Genomic DNA, 22,802 nt, shown 5'->3' with positions numbered 1-22,802 from the left:
ACGGTCATGAAAGAGTGCTGTGAACTTCAACTGTTGACTTCTTTTCAAGACATTTAATAGTAGATCTTCTTCAAAACCAACGATGTATGTCATAGACTCATTTATCATACCTTCATATCCATAAAATTAGACTCAGGGATTCAAAATTAGGTGCCATTGATCAGAACCTCATTAAATCTGACATCTCAGCTCTGGAGTTAACTTCATCTGGTGTCACCAGAAGAAGGTCATAGGTGATGTTTGGGATGGGTATGTTGTATGCATCCCATGTCACAAAGTATTGACCATAACTCTCTGCCAGAAGGGAAAATAGATCATAGCTCATGTCATTTTAGGCATGTGAATAGCATTTTCACTATATCAAAGCTTAAACTGCTCCAGCACCCTTAATGTGCTTCTCTCTTTGTGCATCATGACATATATATACATATATATACATACATACATACATATATATGTATATATGTATATGTATATGTATATATATATATATATATATATATATATATATATATATATATATATATATATATATATACATACATACATACATACATACATACATACATACATACATACATACATACATACATACATACATACATACATACATACATACATACATACATACATACATACATACATACATACATACATACATACATACATACATACATACATACATACATACATACATACATACATACATACATACATACATACATACATACATACATACATACATACATACATCCATCCATCCATCCATACATACATACATACATACATACATACATACATACATACATACATACATACATACATACATACATACATACATACATACATACATACATACATACATACATACATACATACATACATACATACATACATACATACATACATACATACATATACATATATACATACATATAGATATATCTGTCTTTTCCCTCTTAAAAAATATTTTGACCACCAAAAAGGACTCGGAGGCTCAGTGTGACATCATCCGAAACATCACTACTGACACCTTAACATTTGAGATACTTCATCCACGGATACACTAATCAAATTTCCATTTTTGCAACAGTTGAGTCAAAAGTTCCAAGTATTTCTTCATTTCTGTAAATGTATTTATATATTTTCAGCATTTTGCCAAATATTTTATCCAATTCCACCAAAGTATCTGATAACACACCCAGAACCTTTTTTTCCTGGAACTAAATTAGTTTAAAAATTCAATTCAATTCAATTTTATTTACATAGCATCTATTACAACAGAAGTTGTCTCTAGGCGCTTTCCAGAGACCCAGAACATAAACCCCGAGCAATTATTACATAAACATAACATAAGTTAGTCTGAAAAAGAGCAAAATGCGCTCGAAACGTCACGTTTGATGTGCTAAATAAATCTGCACTGGGGAGCAAAAGTGTGCGGTCTCCTCTCTTGTTTTTTCCATAAACATAACATAAACAATGGCAGGTAAAAACTCCCTTAGAGGGAGAAAAACCTTAAGCCAAACAGTGGCAAGAAAAACTCCCCTTTAGGAGGGAAGAAACCTTGAGGAGGACCTGGCTCATAAGGGGGGACCCTCCTGCTGCAGACCAGCTGGGCAGAGCAGGAAAAGAGAAAACAGACAGAGAGAATGAAGAACAGAGAGAGGAGAAACACTGACACAATGGCTAACTGGTGCACTATAGGGATGACTGTATAAACAGATGTAGACAGCAGACACTGAGGCGGTCAGAGGGGCGGGTGGGTGGCTGGGGGGGACCAGGGTGTCAGCAAGCACACAGCAAATATACACACAGACAGGTGGAAGCAGCAGTGGGATGATCAGAGGGGGGGACTGCAGGTCAGCACGCAGCCTGCAAACATGCACAAAAAAAGGGGGGGGGGGGGGGGGGCAGACCAGCGCAACAAACTACAAGAACGATGGACAAAAATGATGGCTATGAGATACGTATAATAAATAAAAAATGGAAGAGGAGAAGAGAAGAAGGGTGAGGGGCACCGCCCAGTGGATCATGTTGGTGCCCCCCTGCAGCAGAGGCCTATAGCAGCATATCTACCACGAAGCTATGTTTGAGAGAAACTATTATAGTCTTGTTCTATAACTGCAGCTATGGCTACTGACTCTAACACACTAGAGTTTACACCAACTAGAGGTTTACTAACACTAGGGGTGTAAGGATACACTAATCTCACGATACGGTACGATACACGATATTGAGGTCACGATAACGCTACGATACGATATTATAGCAGTATTTTTTTAACAACCTTGCATGAGGAACATATGACTGGAAAAAATTGTATTTTATTTGAAAGACACAAAATACAAAACAATGCTGTGCATTTTCCCTATTGTTACAGTTTGTAATGCTTTATAACTGTTTAAGTTTTAAAGAGAAAGCCAGGCCAACCATTTTCCACAAACTGAACTAAAAGTAAATGTCAGGTTTGCATTATGCATCTTCAGTTACAGTTCAGTTACAATAAAAATATTTTGCCACAAACGGAATAGTTTCTCTCATATATGATTTGACTTTTTTCTTTTCCAGAAATTTAACAAATAAAATTAAATAAATAAATAAAAGTAAATAATTACATACAATTTTACATCATAAAAAAGATTGATTCATACTCACCTTATAAGTGTAAGAGGAGATTTATTTTTGTTAAGGTTATTTTGGTAATTCAGGGTTCATTATTTTATAAATATATTCTGTATATTCTGATGTAAATCAGGGACTATAATTACACTAGTCAGTTTATCTGTAGTTGTTAATATGTTTTAGATTGGGCGGAGTGATACAGCACTAGGTGCTGTGTTGATGTTCTAAAATCCTACACTGTTGAGCGGACATTAAAGTACACTCCAACTCTGAAGAAGTTTTCCCGTGTTTATCCTACTCACGACCCGAAAAAGGCTTAATATAATAAGGTAAGGCTTAACTCTACACCAGACTTAAAAGTTCAGAGCTCAAAACCCCGCTAGAGTCCCGTGATCGGGACCACAAAATGGGACTAGTTTCTTCTAAGCGTAGTAAGATTTTGGTCCGCGGGTCGAGGCGCGGTCGGCACCAATATACTGTGCGTTTCTAGTCAACACAATAGATTAATATTAATAACCCAATATCGCGATACACTTTGTCACCTCCACGACACGTTTCGTGGCGTTTTTGTATCACAAAATTTCGTGGCACGATATATTGTTACACCCCTACTAAACACCAACTAGAGGTTTACTAACACCAACTAGAGGTTTACTAAACACTAACTAGAGGTTTACTAAACACTAACTAGAGGTTTACTAAACACTAACTAGAGGTTTACTAAACACTAACTAGAGGTTTACTAAAACTAACTACAGGTTTACTAAACACTAATGCAGCAAACGTCTCAGTTTTGTGATGTCATTGACAGAAAGAGAGTGGAAAGTGTGTCTGGGAGGTCAGTAGTCTGAGGATGGTTGGTTGATGGTGTGAAGTCCTAGGTGCTCCAGTTCTACATGCTGGTAATGCACAGTTATGATATGGTGCCACCCCTTAGTAACTGTTGCTAACATGGAAAACACACACACACAGATAAACAAAGATAAACTTCTGTCAAAGTGATGGTTTCTGTTTCCTAAGGTTTTTGCTCTCCAGAGCGTAGATGCATGTTGCTTTTCCAGCCTTTATGGCACTTGCCTTCAGATCTCCTTGGACCTCATATTAGTAGCTGCTGTCAAACAGCTGCCAAAAACCAACTCAGGACCTGATATTAACTCTGCCCCGTTCGTCTGCCCTGTTAGCTTGAAGTAACAAAGTAACAAATTTGACCGCACCTAACCCGTTAACTTCTTTTCACATTGTAATTCCTCAATGGTAAATGCCATATTATTGTGAAGCATCTTATATTAAAGTTGAAAATCTATACTTTGATATAATATTCATTCTTTAATATCAACTCTATTGTCATGTGCAGTTTCTTCATCCCACCCCCTCCTGGCATTGTTTATAGTTTCACATTGCCAGTCCGAAAACCTTGTCCAAAGTTGTTTTAGACACATTTTGGGCACAAAAAGACAACTTTTTGTTGAGTACCATTCAAATAAGAATTAAATATGCCATGGTGACAGATCTTGACATAGATGCGGTTGTTATTACAGTTAAATTAGAGGCGACGGTTTGCAAATCACAGCAAAAGCCAGAGAAATGTCATCTTTGACTCTTTAAGATTACAGATGACGACATCCAGGATCCAGAGCAGTGTTTCCAGATGATAATTATCGTATTCGTATGATAATCTTAACTTCTGTATGAAGTACGATTTAACAGTCGGAAGTGTACGATAATTTCACAATCCCTCTCGAAAAGCAACTATTTTTTTATGACTAATGGTTAACACTTTTAATTCAGCATAGTCATTTGTTTGTAATTGATGTGTTTTGTCACATTTTATTTATTTGATCCTCACTTTCTCTCTCACTCAGACACGCCTTCTTACCCCCCCCCGCCATCAGCAAACTCGTTTCTCATTCGCCGTTGTTGTAGCGGACAATATTGACTGCTAAATATGATAGTTTCGGGCTCTCTGTACCATCATTTGATTTTCAGTATCTGGCAACACTGATCCATCCAACACTAGTGGTGATTAATGTTAGATATTATTAGTGCTGGCTCGCTAACTTATCCGAGGAAAAGGCTGCGTTACCACACAGCGATTGCCATTTAATAACTTCAGTTTACGTTTGCAGAGTTAAAAGGAATTGTTGCTTTAATTTATCTCAGAAGAAATGTGGACATCATTGTAGCTCTTCTGGACTTTAAATTGGCCACTTCATCCAAAGCAGATATTTAGCTCTGTCTTATTTGAAATTATGGAAAAAGATCAACTCCAACTCTCGCTCATAATTTAGGTCATGTACACTGGAGTACACGTCCTACCTGTACTTGGGATGTGTGATGGCGTAAATGATGGGGTTGTGGATAGCAGAGGCTTTGGCTATCACAGCGGGAACAGAGTTCATGTACGGAGTCAGCAAGTCAGCGTACCTGAGAGACAGAGAGAGAGATTGACAGCAAGAGAGGGGGGGGGGGGGGGGGGGGGTGATGAGAGACAGATGGGGCCGGGAAGAAAAATGAGAGAAGGAAATGAATTAGTTGTATGTTCTTCCAGGACCTTCAAGGATTAGTGCATGGTCCACATTCAATGTTGGACTTGTTCGTATTTAAAGATCACATAAAATAAGGAGTTTCTATTCTGTTCATTAATAAAAGCACAACCCGAATGATGGACAAGTAAAATAAATGCTTTCCACACTTTGGAGAACAAAAGACACACATTAGTTAATCTGGTGATGTCCTATCACACAGACAGATTCGGCTGTAAATGAAAGTGCATTGATAGCAATTTACAGTGATAACAGCAATCCAACAACAGGGCCGTGAGGCTGAATTGAGAGTTAAAGTTCTGTTGATGTCACATTAAAGTTGACGTCAATTATTAACACATCTATATAAAAAATAAAAAGGCTTTTTTTTTATCACTGACTTGCTGAATACTTTTTACCCATGTATACTTCCATCAATAACTCAACGAAAGTATAATTTATTACTCTGTGATTTCATTTTCAGTCTCTTCTGTGAGAAATGTCCTCGTCTTAAGTAACTAAAGGCTCCTCAGTGCTCAGACAGATTTTCAGAGGATATACTGTGAAAAACAACAACAAAAACATTGATGAGAGGATATATTTTCATATTAGAAGCGACTACCAGCTCTGAAACTCCAAAATAACACAACTTTGTATTTTTGTTTGGGGGCATCTCAGTCTCCTAAGATGCCATTCGGTGAGTTGTTTAGATCTACAGGGTACTGTGACATCAGAGACCCGATGAGCAGAGCCGCCTGGGAGATTTGCGAGGCCCTGTGCGAAATGGCGAAATTTTTGGGTTTTTCGGGTCGGATTGAGTGTATATATGTGCAATTTTAACTCTCCAATTAGCAAAATACTGGATTCCTTCCCCTGCCTTGTCATCATCTCTTGCCTTGACGAGGGGCCCCACGGCTGCTTGAGACCCGGTCGGATCGGTGATTTTTGGAACAAATTTATCAAACAAGCCTTTCAGAGAGGCATTACTGTAAACTCTTCCATTTTCTTTCGTTTTTTTCTTTTTTCATCCCCTGATGGAAATTTTCTAAATACACATTTAGGTCTGTAATGGAACGTGTCTGTTGATATTTATAAGGGAAAAAACGAAAAACAAAAACGAAAAAAAAAAAAAAAAATTGAAAAAAAAAAAAAAAAAAAAAAACGGCCCATAGCGCGAGGCCCCTTGGGGCGCGAGGCCCCGTGCGGTCGCACGGTTCACACACCCCTTGCGGCGGCCCTGCCGATGAGAGTAAAACTATCCAAAATCTTTAGAGTTTATCCATCTAATTTCACACATAATGCATTTTTCACACCTCATAAATAAGTAGCACAAACACCGATTTCAAGAGAGGCACACTCCTCCATTCTTTCAAACCAGCTGCTATGAAGAGAATTGTAAAGATTTGATTTACATGGGGAGCTTTTGTACCATATTCCTGTTCTTTTTTAACAAAAGCGCATCACAGAGATTTCAGTAAGATATCAGAAAATTCTGTCAACTTTTGAAATAAATGGGGCAAGAATACACGTTCAATCTTGAGCGTGCTGACCTGGTGATGTACTCTTTCTTTCACTGATGACAGTGTTGTGTGACTGTAAACCACTGTGAGGTTAATCAACCTTTGAACTTGTTTTGTCATTGAGAAACTGTCACATGCTTGGTCAACAGAAGCCACATCAGCCACTTCCTGATCTACTCAGGTTTTGGACTGTCCTGGTGACAGGTGACCGCTGTAATGTCAGGACTCAATCATACGTTATCACTTCCACCCATTGTCCACTACCCATTGTCTACTGTCTACTGTTTACTATGCATTGTCCTTATATGATCAATTCCTGTCAAAGTTTCTTAATAAAAGCATCTTCTAGAGGGAGGATCTTTGGGGAAGCTCAGGAGTTCTCAATGAGGGCTAGGTTGCCCTGCACTCCTGTTGCTCTTCCCCCTCCTGCAGGAGTGCGCTAAAAACCCATTCCAAGGTAGTCTCTGTGTCTTTTCTCCTTATGAATTTATGTAATGTTGATTTGGACCTAACAACCACAAATAAAACTGCAAAGATCTGACAAATAAATAACCAAATGAGTCTCCGGTCATCAAACGACTGCCTGTTGGTAGGTTGAAGCACACAAACTTCTCAGATCAGACCCTGCTGGAGTATCGTTGAGCTACAGGAAAAGCTGTCCAGGTGTAAGTATTTCTAATGTTTTTACAGTTTTTAACTGGAAGCTGCTGCTTCATTTTCACCGCCCTCAAATGGAAAAAACGTTACAAGAATGGTGTTTAATGCCAAATATACATCATAAAACACTTGTAAATAAAACACAGCGACGCACATACCAGCTGTGGCAAAGCAACGTCTTCATCGCTTTAATAAAAGATCAAGAAGTTGACAGAAAGCCTAGGGCAGGAAGCATCTGCAGCCTCAGCTGGACTAGTGGACACCCAAGAGCGTGATGATGAAGGCAAAAATGGCTGTGCGTCACAGGGCTGTCGCCAGATTCATGGTGAAAGATTTAGTGCCTTTAACTACGCTGGAATCTAGCTGGTTTAGCTGCGGCAGCAAAACCCAGAAATGGTTTCCTCTTGTTATCCTCCGTGTTGTACTAAAGTCTGGATCAGAGATCGGCTCATGGGAGGCTGTTGCTTTCCCCTTCCTGTGTACAGGACCGTGAGACTTGTGAATCAAGTAAATTGACTCTCTGTTATGAGAGTAAGAATAGTTAATGAGTTGATTTTATTAAATAAAACTATTGTTACTCTTGGTGGGTCAAAGAAAACTAAAGAACGATGCAGGAGTTGACATGTGCTCATTCGTGGTCACCACCTGAAAAAGTTTCTCTTTTGTTTTCTTTAATCTATTCTGTCTGCTTCTGATAAGCATAAAGTAATAAAATGCATTCTTTTCTTCAAATGTTAGCAGTCTTTCCTGTCATACCTTTAATTTTATTACTAATTATAGAGACGAGTAGCAATAAGAGTACCGACAAACATCGATATCCGTTTCTAATTTTTACTAAATCAAAATCAAACATGTTCCAGATGATGACTGATGCTGACTTTAGTAGCACAATGTGAGTGCCAGAATGTTTATATCTCCATCTCAATCCACTTTTTCTTTAGATTTAGCTCATCAACAAGCGTCATGACGTTTTCTGTTGGAGTTCTTGAGTAATTCTCAAAATACACTCAACCCATACTACCATCCTATGAGTTAGTGCCCTGTTTTCCATTCTCCCAACATAACACTTCTCATTTAAGTCAGAAAACATATTGTTATTGTTATACTGTACTTTGCAATTTTTTTAGCACTGAAGGATTTTGTTCCATCTTTGCATCCCTGCCATACTGTTGCGTGAAGATGCAGGATCCTATGCAAGTGTGAGAATGTCCTTCAGTCGCCTTTCCCCCATCCTTTACCTCGGGTCCCTTTGTGGTCTCTCAAAACATCACCTTTATCTTCTTTGCCGGCCGACCCCTCATGGATTTGAATTTCCTCCATTTGTACATGATCTAATGACAGATTGATTTAGAGACAATTTTTTATAATGTTTTGCAAACTGTTGATTGCCTTGATTTTTTTCTGTTTTTGTGTAATCACATCCTCTTTAACTACCTGTACGATTCATGTGGAGCTCAAATGAAACAATGAAGTATAAATATGGAGAAATGCAAACAATTCCTTTAACGTTCACAAACCTCTCAACCACCTGTGTATTTACATATTTAGACACAAATGGAGAAAATGTGTTTTCTTGGTAGTTCTGTAACTGAGCAAATTTATTTCACATACTTCCTGCCAACAATGCGTTGTGGAAAACCTGGCGTGTAAGGTTGATTTCTTACTGCATCCAGATGTCCAAGTGTGTATTAAGATGAACTGGCAGAGCCTTGATACTACAACAAAACTCCTGTGTAATCTATTACAGGAGTTTAGACGTAATGGACTATCCAGAAACTTGCTCAAACTCCAAAGCAACGTCCAATATAAAATAAAAATGATAGATGGCTGACCTCTGTCTGAGCAGCTTTACTGACTTGTTCCGTTCTAAATCAATCTCAGGACTGCTTTATTATGAATGAAACCCCACAAAAATATAGTACTTTGATGAATCTCAGCTCTCATGGTGAGTTTTAGGCTGTGCAAGACAGTAAAACATGATCTTTAAGCCATCGTTGACAGAGCACTTATGCACTTACCCTGCAAACGCAGTGAGGGCTGCGCAGGAGTAAGGGGCCCAGGAGATGACGAACAGCAGGATGACGATGAGTGCGATTTTGGCCATCTTCCATTCACTCCTCATCTTATGGAACCTCCTTGCAGAGTCCCTGGTCCCCTGACAGTTGATCTTTGCAATCGCCCTGACACGCAAAAGACACCTTCTTTACAACATAATTTGTAATTTGACTTGAGGTTTGGTATTAAAAACAAGAAAACTTCCATTGCTTTTGTGTTACTCTATTTTTACTGCTAAATTAACTTAAACATATGTCTGTACACAATTCCCTCATCATCATGGTACACAGAACGGCCTGCATGTTCATGTTTAAGAGAGGAAACCCCACATCCACGGTTAACTACAAGACTGCATCAGTAGTAGAGAAATAATACCTAGTCTCAAGTTGAAAGTTTTATTTTTAACGACATTATAAAAAAATAATAATAATCATTTTGTTCTCACTACATCTTAAATGTATGTACCTACAACCTCAGAGGTGGTTTGAGCTTGTTTTAATGCCACAGGACCTGGGCACCTTGCACTTGCAGTCAATGATTGAGCCATTAATTCCTCCGTATACCATAAACATCCAGATTCAGATGAGAAACCATCAGTCCATCTGCGTAAGTTTAGCTGAACTAAGTCATCCAACCGGACATTAAGTTATCAAGGTTTTGCAACCAGACCAGACACTTTTTTCTTTTTTCATATGACTGTAACTGTGATACTGGTGTACATCAGTGTGTGTGTCAGAGTGTGTACAACAGCAAGGTATTTTGTAAGAAATTGGATAACCATGTACCAACCGCGTTGTGTGTCGGATGGCTCTGAAGATGCGGCAATAGCAGAAGATGATGATGAAGAGAGGGATGAAGAAGACAAAGGTAAAGAGCAGCATGGTGTAGGAGCGGACTGAAGGCGTGAACGTCATGTAGTCCCAAGAACAAGATGTCATCAGACCCTCTGGGACATAGGCACCTGCAGGAAAACATCATCTTTTGTAGAAAACACCTCAGTAAGTCACACAATTTCTACTTCACTGAGTGCCAGCCAATAACACGTCTTTGTTGTGGTGATTATATATTTATTTATACTACTCAGCAGCGCAAAACTAACCTGTTTGGACTATTTTTAACCCAAACTAACCAGGTAACAGCTAATCAATAAAGACTTGAAAGGGTAATTAAAAGTGAAAGTGGCACGATATCGATAGAACCTTATCAATATGCCTGACATAGTGCCGTAAGTCAATACGCAGTTGTTGCGAGAGACAACCGGACTGGAAGTTAGACAACGTTTCCTAAATCTAATCAAAGATTATTGTAGTTAAAATTAAAAGTGATATTTTAACATGAAAAAATCATTGATGTGGCTGTAAGTGTTAAAAGAAAATGTTATTGGATCCAATATTATAGTCTCTGTCTCATCGTCTCAAGTTAATCTTATTCCAAATAAAAGGAAGTCTCAAAGCAACGGATTTGCTTAAAATAAATCTATTGAACATGGTTCCATTGGACCCGGGTCCAAATCTGAACACCACCCTCTTGCTACATCTCTGACGCTGATCCAAGAACGAAAGAACATGCTGGTTTTTTTTGTGTTTTATTGAGAAACTCCTTTGCTGTATACTGTACACATTTTTTGCTGTTTTTTTATGCATTTGTTGTTCAATCCATCCATCCATCCATCCATCCATCCATCCTGTATTCCCGTCTAATCTTGTGCTGGGCCTCGGGGGCCGTTTGTTGTTCGATATTGTGCAATTTTGATCTCTGTTCATACAAACACACAATAGAGAGAGTTACTTGGATTTTGATTCAAAAAACTGACTAAATGTATTAGTTTATGCACCTACATTTTCCATTCTCTGTGTGCTGCGGTGAGCAGCATGCTCGGCCTCTACCTTCCCCCTCCTCCCTGCTCACTCCATCTTTATTGCTTACCTTCCTACACCCATCAGACACTTTACCCTCCGTCATGGCATAGTGACAGACACAGTTTTAACGGAAGCGTGTCTCAGGTGTGGCTAACCCCATCTGGGATAGAAAAAGTTTGAAGCCTGTTTTTCCTCCTCCTGGTTAACCATTTTAGCTTGACTAACTTAGCTTATGCTAACCTATGATGGTAATTGAAATTACTTGCCAGTCAATCTTATTGAATCTGTCCAAATGTCATCATTTCAAGTGTCACTATCGAAACAACATCCACAACGACCGCTGTCAGAGTTCTTTTAGAGGACAAGCAGCGCTCCGCTGGGGTTGACCTGGAGAGGTCAGACAATTGTGTGTTTGGAGCTTCCCCAAACTATCCTTTGGCTGAGGAATACAAAGGTTTTCTTGGTAAATTAAAGTTATTATATTAAAGTGCACCAAAGCATATCTTCTTAAGGGTTGGTTCTCCAGAAGTGCTGTTAGATTAGATTGGTATTGAAATTTTAAATTAGCAATATAATGTATTATACAAGAGTCTATGCATGTGGCCTGCTGACCTCCATTCTCAGAATCTCCTACCAGCTGCTGACTGAACTTTGGAAACCCTGATGAAACTCACACTGATTGGTGCTGTGGTTTAGCGCTGAAAAGCCTTCACAGAGGGCATGTGCTAAGCTGTTAATAGTATTTGAAGTACAGCTCAGCGATGCAGAGCAGAATCTTTCATCAGTATTCTGTAATGAAACTAAAATGTTGGACAAGTAGTTTGACTACTGGACTTTATACTAAAGTACAGTATAAATCCTTACAGATAGAAAACATAGTAAGATAACTCACATATGGATGGAGTGATCTCTAAATATCATAAAGGGTGGGGCTTTCAAAAATGCAGGCGCTTTAGAAAGTCTGAGAGAGAAGTAGAAAACAGACGTTACAACAAACCAGACACTGACAGGAATTCAACAGGGATGACCAGCAGCAGACACTACTCACACACACATTTCTGTGTGAATAACTGGAACAATGTGGGCATCCTTTAAACATCTGTTCGTGATACATTTTGTCTCCTCAGGGAGCATAAAAGTGGAAGAGAGTCTGGTGTCATAAGGTTGCAAAAGATGTACGAATGGAAGTCTGTAATATATTGTAATTAATGCAGCAGCATAATAATGATGCCCTCCCTACAGTTAATGACACAGATAATCATAAAACGTATGTGATTTGAATAGAATAGTTATATTGTCTCATTATCTTCACTTATTGTGTTACTTTTGTCTTTATATCAAGTCTACGGAAAGAAAAGGACATCAGCTCGATGTTGTCACAATTGACAAGCTTACAGTGTTCCTCAGTCCTGGCCCTCCTGCACGTTTTAGATGTTTCCCTGGCACCACACATGGGATTCATCAGCTTATCTTCAAGGTCAGTACAAGTATGTTCATGATCCATTAATGTAAACCTTCTTTGCATCTCAAACACGTGAAGCAGCGGAGTGGGATCGGGACCTCAGGCTTACGTGAGTCTTTTAAGAGATCATGTTTTGCTTCCTTTTTGCCCTGCTCTCAGTGTGTTATAAATCTTTTCTGTGTATACCAGGTTCTTCTGCATTACAGCAGTCCAAGAGTACAAAAGTAGCAACGAGTGGTTGCATCATGAAGTGTTTCTAAAGTCAGCCGTCATGTGATGCAAACCTGGTCAACTTTGACGAGCCGCTGACAACATCATGAAAAACACAGAAGTAAGTGCCTCAGCAGTGACAGCAATTACTGGCTTCACTACCTTCACTTAAAGCTTACAAAAGACAGGTCCAACCTCTTATGTGCAGAACAGTAAAATGTAGCACAAAGAGCCACATTATGGAGGCTGCCTGACCTCTGCCACAATGCTGCTAGTCAGCCCCAGATAGGAGCCCCAAGATATGGAACGCTGCTAAATCCCCAAAGTTAGAAATATCAACTTGAAAAGCTGCCCACTTAAATCCTTTGCCTGTGAGCTTTCTCACTGTTCAGTCACGGTTTTTGATTTGGGATCTGGGTTTGCGTGTATGAAAATAAGAGCATCAATGTGGCCAGGATGAGGAGACGCCCGCTGCCATGTGAGAGAAAATCCTCCCGCCGGAGGGTGCCGGCAGCTGGAACAACCCAACAGATTTAGCAAAGCTTTGCCAGACAGGGAACTCTGTCCTGGTTGTGGACCCATCGCTGGGGCGGGCTCTCCGTGGTAGGAAAAGGCAGCAGAGCACAGAAGTATTCACTCTAGACTGCAGTGGAGGAGATTGATACTGTTGTCACACTTTCAGGAATGTGGCCCAAAGGGTTGCTCCAAATCTTTCTCCAGTCTGGCCTTTTCACTGGTTCTCAGCTGCATTCTCACCCTGACAAAACCTCACCTCACATAAAAGTTGATCACTTTAAGCCTGCTAAAGCTGCACATAGGCTATAATTTAACAAAGCAGGCTTAAATTAAACTGATAGGACTTTTATGTTGAGTTGTTCTTGTTGATTCTTCGGGGTGTATGTCGCTACTATTGAATGCTTAAAGTGTCTGACAACTTTCCCTGCTACTTCAGTGGCCTCTACATCAGGTAAGCCTACCCTGCCAGGTGTGTCGTGTGTAGCCCAGATCATGTCAGAAACACTGACAGTCCAGAACACCATTATTCCTTATCCCTTGATTGTCTTAGATCAGTGGTTCCCAACCTTTTATCCTTGTTTCCCCCCCTACTTGTGGGTCAGCCAGGCCCCCCGACCCGTACGTACTAGCACCAAAATAGTCTTTAATTGGAAAAATGAACATTAATTATGTTTTTTTGATACATTTCTCTTTGGTTTACTCTGTATACATATGACTTTGTTTTTCTCCAATGTCACCAATGTATAAAATATGCACAAAAGGACATAAAAATATTTCTGAAAAATGTCTCTTTTGATATGAGACCAACATTTTTTTACATTTTTCCTTTAACAACCTGTCGGAGTAGATTAAATGTTGAGTAATGATATAATAATAAAGAATGAAATTATTTCCTGTGTTTTTCACCAGTGTATAAAAAACACAAAAAATATTCAAGACATTCATAAATTATTCCTAACAATGTCTTATGAATGACTCATTTGCAAATATAATTTTTACAACTGCATAATTTCAAAGCAGACAAAGTTTCGCACCCCCCCAGAGATCTCTGGCGCCCCCCCAGGGGGGGCCCGGACCCCAGGTTGGGAGACGCTGTCTTAGATGATCAACAGTGTTGGGAGCAGTATGTCTCTCTGGCACCACTGATGGATAAGCGCCCAGGTCTTGATCTTCCATGCATCAGTGATGTAGTGAGCAGGGTTTGCCAAAGCGTTCATATTGGTTGTTAGAATCACGTGATCAGCTTACACCATAAGAAGTCAGTAAAACTGACTAGTCTACGCCAGTGGTGTAAAGTAACGAAGTACAAGTACTTCGTTATTGTACTTAAGTAAGATTTTTGAGAATTTGTACTTTTATTGATACTTTCATTTTTCTGTACTTTTACTTTTACTTCGTTACATTTTCAAGGAAAAAATCGGCGAAGCGCACCGTACGGTGCGTGTCGCCGCGTACCCTACGCCGTAGGCTCTGCGTTGGTGTAACGCGGAACCATAAATCAGCCTTGAGCGGCAGCCGACGCTCAAGCCGACAAAATTAAAATGGAGTAATGGAAACAAACGCTAAAGGGGTCAGAATAATATCACCATTATTTAGAGTTGTAAGCAAATTCTTGGATTCTTCATTTCTTTGCAATCCTTTTGAAAATAATTTTGTACTTTGAATTTTGTACTTTGTACGTTGTACTTTTTACTTTTTACTTTTGTACTTAAGTACATTTTACACCATGTACTTTTGGTACTTTATTATATTTAAGTTGAGGTACTTTTATACTTTTACTTAAGTAATGTTCTTAATGGGTACTTTTTACTTTTACTTAAGTAATTTTCTTAATGGGTACTTTTTACTTTTACTTAAGTAATTTTCTTAATAGGTACTTTTTACTTTTACTTAAGTAATTTTCAAGCAGAAAATTTGTACTTTTACTTAAGTACAATATTTTTGTACTTTTTCCACCTCTGGTCTACGCAACCTCTAGTCTACAATAACGGTAGTTATGAGTTATGTTGAACTGCCTGAAACCTCTCTTTTCCAAGCTTTTCTTCCAACACAACACAACATAACCCTGCAGCCCCACCTCCTTTACTTGGGCCGTTCAGCTGTTGGGCTACAACTCGGTTACAATGATGGACCTGGTCGGATCCACAGACCGAGCCAACCACAACTCCAAACCACTTGGTGGCAGTAGTCCATCACTTTTCTTGTTTGCCAATAAATAAGATAAGGAGGAAGAAGGAAGGAAATCAGAATAAGATTAACAGTGAAGGACCTGAGATGGTTTCTGTTAGCTGTTTGGATGCATAGCAAAGGTGGTGATTAGGGCTGGGCTATAAATCAGTTTTATTGATTAATTCAAATTTATAGCTTATGGCGACGTGTAACACTGAAAATCAATTTTCACTTTAATCTGCATAATTATGCCATGGCATTGCCTGCACTTACAAGAGCTTTTGTAATTCATAAAGCCTCCCCCTGGCAGTTTTCTTCAGACACATACAAATTCCCAACATAACTACTGTATGTGTGTTGTTAAAAGTAAATAGTTTTACCAATAAATGTTTCCAAACAGGGACAATTTCTGCGAGTGGCTGAAATTGGTTCTACTGTATAGCTGGTCTGTGGCTGTCTACAGTTTGTGGGTCATAATGGTAGCAGATGGCTCAGTTATCCCAGCATCTTAAATGGAGGCGTGCAGTTGAGTCCATGGCAACTAAAGGCAGCAGCATGGCTAAATTATTTCAACATCTTAAGCAAGTGGGAGAAGTGCATCACACTAACAACAAGGTGCTGACACCCTTAAAAGATGCAAGTGACATTGGCTGCATCATTTATGAGAAGTATCTCGTATACGAAGAGAAAAAGACATTTATTTCAAAAGCGGTGGTGTTTCACATTAATGTGCCGGGTTCATATGCTGATTACTGCTGGCACCAGATACAACAGTGCTTCTGTATCATTATTTATTTTAGAATGAATTAAGGTTTAAAGTTAGGACTGTACTTTATCCATCTAATTATTTAAATGTATCTCTAGTTGATAATTTTTATGGTAAAGAACAAACTGCCTTCAGTAAGTTTTTTGTTTTTGCTTGTCTGTTTTTTTTTTCATTACTTTGTAGATCAATTTAAATTGAAGTCAAAAGTTGGATCTGGTGTTAAATTGAAAAAAACATTAAAAAAAACATCCAAGACTTTATGTTTAGGCCATATGGCCCAGCCATTGTGACAAAGAACCAGAAGAGACGACCCGTACTGAAAAAGGACATGAAGAACAACATCATCTCCTGCCTACAGTGGACCCAGTCCCCAGGTCGACACCACCCCTCACCAAGCAGGGATTGTGACATGAAAAACAAATTTTTCTTGATTTTTTGTGTTTTGTTGGGTGTCTTGACATCAATTACACCCAAAAAACAACGAACTTTTAACATTCAGTGTATTGTGTGCTTTCTGGGATTTTCCGCATAACTATGCAAAAACGGCGCATGTGGTTTGGTGGCGGATCGTTACGTAACGATCCGCTAAATCACCGCCCCCTCCACCCAGCTCCCTGCCTCCTCTCTTCTCCAGCGCACCATAAAGGCTGATTTATGGTTCCGCGTTACAGCGACGCAGAGCCTACGGCGTAGGGTTACGCGGCGACGCGCACCATACGCTGAACCCTACGGCGTAGTTCTGCGTCGATTTAACGCGGAACCATAAATGAGGCTTAACACGGAGCAGTTTAGAGCCTCTTTTGTTCTAATCACCGGAGGAAAACTGCTAAGAAGACCCGTGGCCACTGACTGGACTTAAGATAGTCCACTTAGGACAGTGCTGCTTGCATGCCTTTATTTTTAAAGTTTGCTCTGGTTCGCCCTCCTGCTTTTCCGTGCATGCTTCGCCTGTCGCTCCCGGCTTAACTCTCCGACGCCGCTGTGAGCGTATGGCTGGAGGAGGAGGAGGTTTGGAGGAGGAGGAGGAGCGGAGCAATGATTGACAGGAAAGGGGGGAAAGGAAGCATTTTTCACGGCGCAAAAAAACACTGTAATAAACAGCCAGGAAAAGAGTACTAGAGTGAAGTTTTTCTTGTTACACTCTTTTAGACACATTTGAGGGATGTTGGCCAAGACTTTTAATAGTGTTAAAAGCATGTTAAAAATGATGTCACAATACCTTTAAGAAGACAGCTACCAGTGGTCGAGGCGCTATAAAGGTACCCCGCACCCCTGCTAATAGAAACCCACCAGCATCGTCTGTTGTACCATCTGCACCAAATAATCAACAAAGGTGAATAATGTCCAGTAAAGACTCTTTCCTCTGAGTATGAGTCTACAGTACAAGAGGATGTGATGGTCACATTATCTTCTTAGATTTCTAAAGGCATCCTTTCCAAGTTGCCTGGTTTATATTGGAAAAATGACAGAAAAATAAATCATTAAATATAATAATATAGATTTTATTTACATTTATAGTGTTTTAGATGTGGTTGTCGGGAACAGAACTCTGTATCAAAAGTGGTTTTTTTTAGGAGTGAATAGTTGTTCTACCTCACTTCAAACAGTTAATTTCTCAGTTTAATACGTGTGTGGTAATGACAGAAGAAGATGAAACCTAACCTAGCAGATGGTGACATCATTGAGTCCCCATTAGGGAAGATATAAAGCTAGTACGAGACTCCAGACTGAAGAGTTGTTGAAATGGCACACAGATGGGCATAAAGTCAGAGGCCTTCTGAATGCTGAGTTTAAACTAAATGTATTTCCCTGGTGGAAAAAAACATGATTTATGCAATAATGAAGAGCACTTTTCACCAGCACTCTCACATGCTCGCACAAGAAAATCATTGAGAGAAAAAAGCAAACAGTATTTTTTTTATATTCACAGTGATGAAGACCCAGCGTTCAGCTTTCAGTGTAACTTACTCCAGCCAAAGAAGGGAGGCAGGCTCCAGCCCATGGAGTAAAACCAGGCTACAGCCACAAAGCTCAGGGCTTTCTTGTGAGACATCACCCCGAGAGATGCCAGAGGCCTGGTAATCACCACATATCGGTCCACCGCAATCACCATCAGGGTCATCATACTGCAGATGCCAAACAGTGCTCCGCAGAAGGCATACAACTCACATCCTGAGGAGGAAAGCGAGAAAAGCAGAAAGAAGCAAAGAGAAAGGGCAAATCGTTAGCTCATGTTTTTACTGACCCAAGCTTTCAGGATAAACATGCTGTCTGGCACTACACCCTGCAGGCCCTGCACAAATGCTGCAGTGTGCTCGGTTTTGAAGCTAGTAATATGGTTTTGGATGCAGATGATTTCGGTGCTGCTTTTTTCTGAATTAGTTCTCCCTGGTTTAAGTATATATATATATATATATATATATATATATATATATATATATATATATATATATATATATGTATATATATATAGTGAAAGAAAACTGCATTCCTCTGTGTGCATTTCCCTCTTCAAGTTTGGGTCCTCTACCAGTATTTCTGACATCCAGCTTCGTTATGATCTTGCTTCTCAGGTTTCATGTGGCACTTATGCACTAGGACTTACTCGGCCCGACTCGGCTCGTCACGCCTTTACCCGTCTCTACCCGTGTGTTTTTCCACAGCCAGGTGAGAAGTGGGCAGGTTGGGGTGAAGCTGCTGTGACGTACTCGATTGCGCAACCGCTTTGTTCATGTCGGCGCTGATGAGAAATCAGCTGGAGCCGGGAGCGGCTGAGAGTAAAACAGCCCGTCTACATCCCTTTTTTAATTCTCTCGTCAGCCACCAGGTTTATGAACATCTGCACCTCAGAGTTGGATCACCAAACAGACGTTTTGCGCTTTATAATTAAATCGCCGCGGGTCGCTCTCGCGCTGACTCCCGCTTCCTGATTCAAACGTCTGACGGCCCCGCCCCCGACCAATCACTGGCGCGGAGGGTGGTGACGTCAGAAATAGTCCCTGCTCAGCCCCACTCAGAACCTCGCTGAAATGGTTACAGAAAAAAGTATCGGCTTGGAGCGGCTCTGCCCGCCTCAGCCCCTAGTGCAAAAGGGCAAAACGGGTAGAACCGAGCCGAGGTGGTACTAGTGCAAAAGGGGCAATGGTGTGCTCTCGTGTTCAGGTTATCTGGGCATATTAATGGAGCTTAGAAGCCATGCTCCGAAGGTGGGAATGACGACGTTGTTTAAGCCAACGAGACTCTTTACTAAGCCTAAGAGATAGAACATCCTCTGAAGATGAAAAATGAACGTAGAAGCGAATGCAGTACTACTAACAATACGCACTGGCACCATTACGGAGACCAATCAGCTAGAGCCATCACTGAGACGAGGTAAGAAAGGACTACCAAACAAAGAAGTGGAAGCTAAAAGAAATCACTGAAGTGGGAGGGTAGGAAACTGAGAATCAGAGTTATATGGGAGAGGGAGGTAAAACATACCACCATGAGCTCATCCCAGACATGATCCACAACTACTGGCTGAAGAAACTGACCGCACAGACTGCAGACTGTGCAACGATCCCCCAGAGACAGTCCAGCACATAATTGTGGGATGCAAGTTGTTGCACTAAGTGTGGGTTAGAAGTCTGGAAGTCTCCAAGTCAAGGTGGGCGATACCTGCACGGATGGTGGAGAATGAAGGAGCAAAGATCCTGTTGGAATTCCAGATCCAGACTGATAATCCGGTGTCCGGCTAACCAACCGGACATCGTGGTGGTTGGCGTGGCGATCCCAAGTGACAGCAATATCAACAAGAAGGAACATGAGAAAGGAGAAGGTGTGGAAAGTGAAGGCAGCAGTGGTACCGACTGTCCTCCAAGCTGGGAGAGTGACTCCAGCAGATCCCCGGAACAACACCAGAGATCTCAGTCCAGAAGAACACAGTCCAGAACCCGCAAGCTCCCGAACATCTGGTAGAGGACCGGAGCTTGACAAAGGCAACCGTCCATAAAGGAATGGGTGAGTGAGGAATACAAGAGGTTGTTTTTTTTTGTTTTTTTTTAATCATTCAGTCATTTTTTCATTTTCTATGCCCACTTAATAGGACTTGGGTACATTTTTACACACATTCAGTTTTAAGTTGATTTGTGCGCTTGAATAAGTGTCAATTTCACAAAGTAAGTAGAGCAGAGCTAACTTTCACCCTATGCCGCAGTGCACAATAAAGAAAGTTAGGCTCCTCTCATTAAGGCACGAGTTCCCTTGAAAACATGGGGTTGTGAAATTACTCTAACACAGACACCAGTGTTTCATTTTTCATAAACCAGGCATGGATTATACCCTAATTTGTTATGAACACAGCCTTGCTCTCTCCCTGATATTCTCCACACCATGTAGTGCACAGTGGGACATTATTTTGGTTACTTAAACCTAAAATTCACATTCTCGCTGTTACTGTGGGTGAGGGGAAAAGATTTCTCAGAATGCACAAAATAAAATCTACAATGCCTGGAGCCCATTAGCCAGAACTGTCACGACAAGTAAAGCTTTACTTAGTAACAAACAGACTCCAGGTCCAAGGGGAGTTGTTACACTGGACAATATAAATAAAAACAGAATGCAGCGATTGGAAAATCTCATAAACCCAAATGTCACTCACAGAAAACCAGTGAGGAAACGTAGCATCTTAAAAAAAAACACAAGGTAATACCAAATAGCATGGCAGCGACATGTCTCGTTAAATTCATGACATGGTGGTGTTGAGCACGGATAACACCCCCTCTTGTTTTAACAACAGACCTTATTCATCTGAGAACTGAGGAGACCAGATGTTGGAGTTTTAAAAGAGGAACTTCGAAGGATTCAAGTTGTCCTGCAGTCACGCGGCATCTTTATCGTATTTTTAGCTTCATGGTGTGCCACGTGTTTTCAGCCAATCAACGGTCTGGACTGCAAGCAGAACAGTTCAGCACTTGAACTTAAGGCCCTGACACACCAACCCGACGTCGCCCGCCCTCTGCCGACTGCTGTGTTGGCTCGCGTCGCCTGTGTCGGGCTGTGTCGGACTCACTAGACACACCGCAAATACGACACCCGACGGCGAACTAGCACATACGTTCTGCGCATGCGTGAGAGGTAATTCCCCTCCATACCAGCAGGCAGCGGCTGAAATAAATCATTTAAGAAGATAAATGTTGGTTTAATAGATGAAATCTAACAGTTGTAGCTGCGCCTGTTAAGAAATTTGCTCAGAAAATTTCGGGATTTCTGCCTGCCGGCTCGGGAGCTGATTTATGGTTCCGCGTTAAATTGACGCAGAGCCTACGGCGTAGGATACGGCGTACGGCGCGCGTCGCCGCATAACCTACGCTGTAGGCTCTGCGTTGGTGTAACGCAGAACCATAAATCAGCCTTTATTCTGGCGCGGTTTGAAAAAGACAAGCAAGTGATTATATACATTCACTGAGTGAATATTATGAAAATAAAATATATATTTCTCGCTAGAAATGTAATCAAAACGCATTTTTATGCAGAAACTAACTCAAAATATTGATTTTATTCATAAGAAATGTCCGCCATGTTTTTTTTTTTTTATTCGGTCCGCAAATGACGACGAAAAGCATTATGGGAAATTCTGGGAACAGCCAATCACAGAGTGAGCTGTTTGACCGACGGCCGACGCTGATTCAACATGTTGAATCGGCTGAAAAGCTCCCGACGGGAGGCTGACCTGTGGCGACGTGCGGGACACACCGGGGAAACTATGCCGACAGATGCGCACCGACGGCCCGACGGCCGAAAATCGGCTTGGTGTGTCAGGGCCTTTAGACCATAGTAGACGGTACAGAACGGAGACTGGCATTGTCTTAATGTGAGTCCCTGAAAAAGCATCTGGACGGGTTCATATGTTGCTCTAAAACCTTTACGGACCTTTCAGTGCCTTTTCCTTTCAGTGCCTTTTCCTTTCAGAGCGGTTCAGTCCATGGACTGTAATGCACCCTCATACCTGCAGGCTTGTGAAGTGAGGACTGATGACAAGCCACCTGGTCTCTCGTCTATTGTGTTTAGCCGTTGCAAGGCGTTAAGAAAGAGACAAGCTCTCTGAGAAACTGAGAGTTAGTGCCTTGGAGAAACCGCAGTATCTAAAATTTTGATTCGTCTGACCACAGGACAGTTTTCTTTCCCTCTCTCCATTGTAAATGAGGTGTGGCGCAGTGAAGACGCTGGCGTATGTGAATCACATTAACTTGCTGCTTGTTTCCATGCTAGAGGGCTTAAACCTGCATCTTTGGATGGTATGGTTGTCTGTGCTCTCTGATTTCCAGAAGTGTTCCTGAGTCCATGTAGTGATTTCCATGAATCATGTCTGCATTTAATCTTGTGTTACCTGATGGCTGAAGATCACAGGCATCCAGCTTTATTATGTGCTTGTAGAGATTTTTCCTGCTTCTTCGAATCTCCCGA

At 40.7% G+C, this 22,802-nt stretch overlaps 1 protein-coding gene across 1 annotated transcript in view; it reads right to left on the bottom strand.

Annotated features, from left to right (window-relative positions):
• Nucleotides 1–22,802, bottom strand: part of LOC133418785 (melanopsin-A-like) — a 50,882-nt gene that overhangs the window by 8,980 nt on the left and 19,100 nt on the right. The window contains exons 4-7 of the mRNA XM_061707618.1: nucleotides 18,327–18,530; nucleotides 10,166–10,337; nucleotides 9,340–9,501; nucleotides 4,939–5,046 (exon numbers count right to left, since the gene is read on the bottom strand). Coding sequence (XP_061563602.1) covers nucleotides 4,939–5,046; nucleotides 9,340–9,501; nucleotides 10,166–10,337; nucleotides 18,327–18,530 — 646 coding nt within the window. The remainder of the gene's footprint in view (nucleotides 1–4,938; nucleotides 5,047–9,339; nucleotides 9,502–10,165; nucleotides 10,338–18,326; nucleotides 18,531–22,802) is intronic.

Source organism: Cololabis saira, chromosome 19 (assembly GCF_033807715.1).
Source record: "Cololabis saira isolate AMF1-May2022 chromosome 19, fColSai1.1, whole genome shotgun sequence".
NCBI classification, from domain to species: Eukaryota; Metazoa; Chordata; class Actinopteri; order Beloniformes; family Belonidae; genus Cololabis; species Cololabis saira.
The sequence above is the reverse complement of the archived record's forward strand: the minus strand, read 5'-3'. Positions and strand labels throughout refer to the sequence as shown.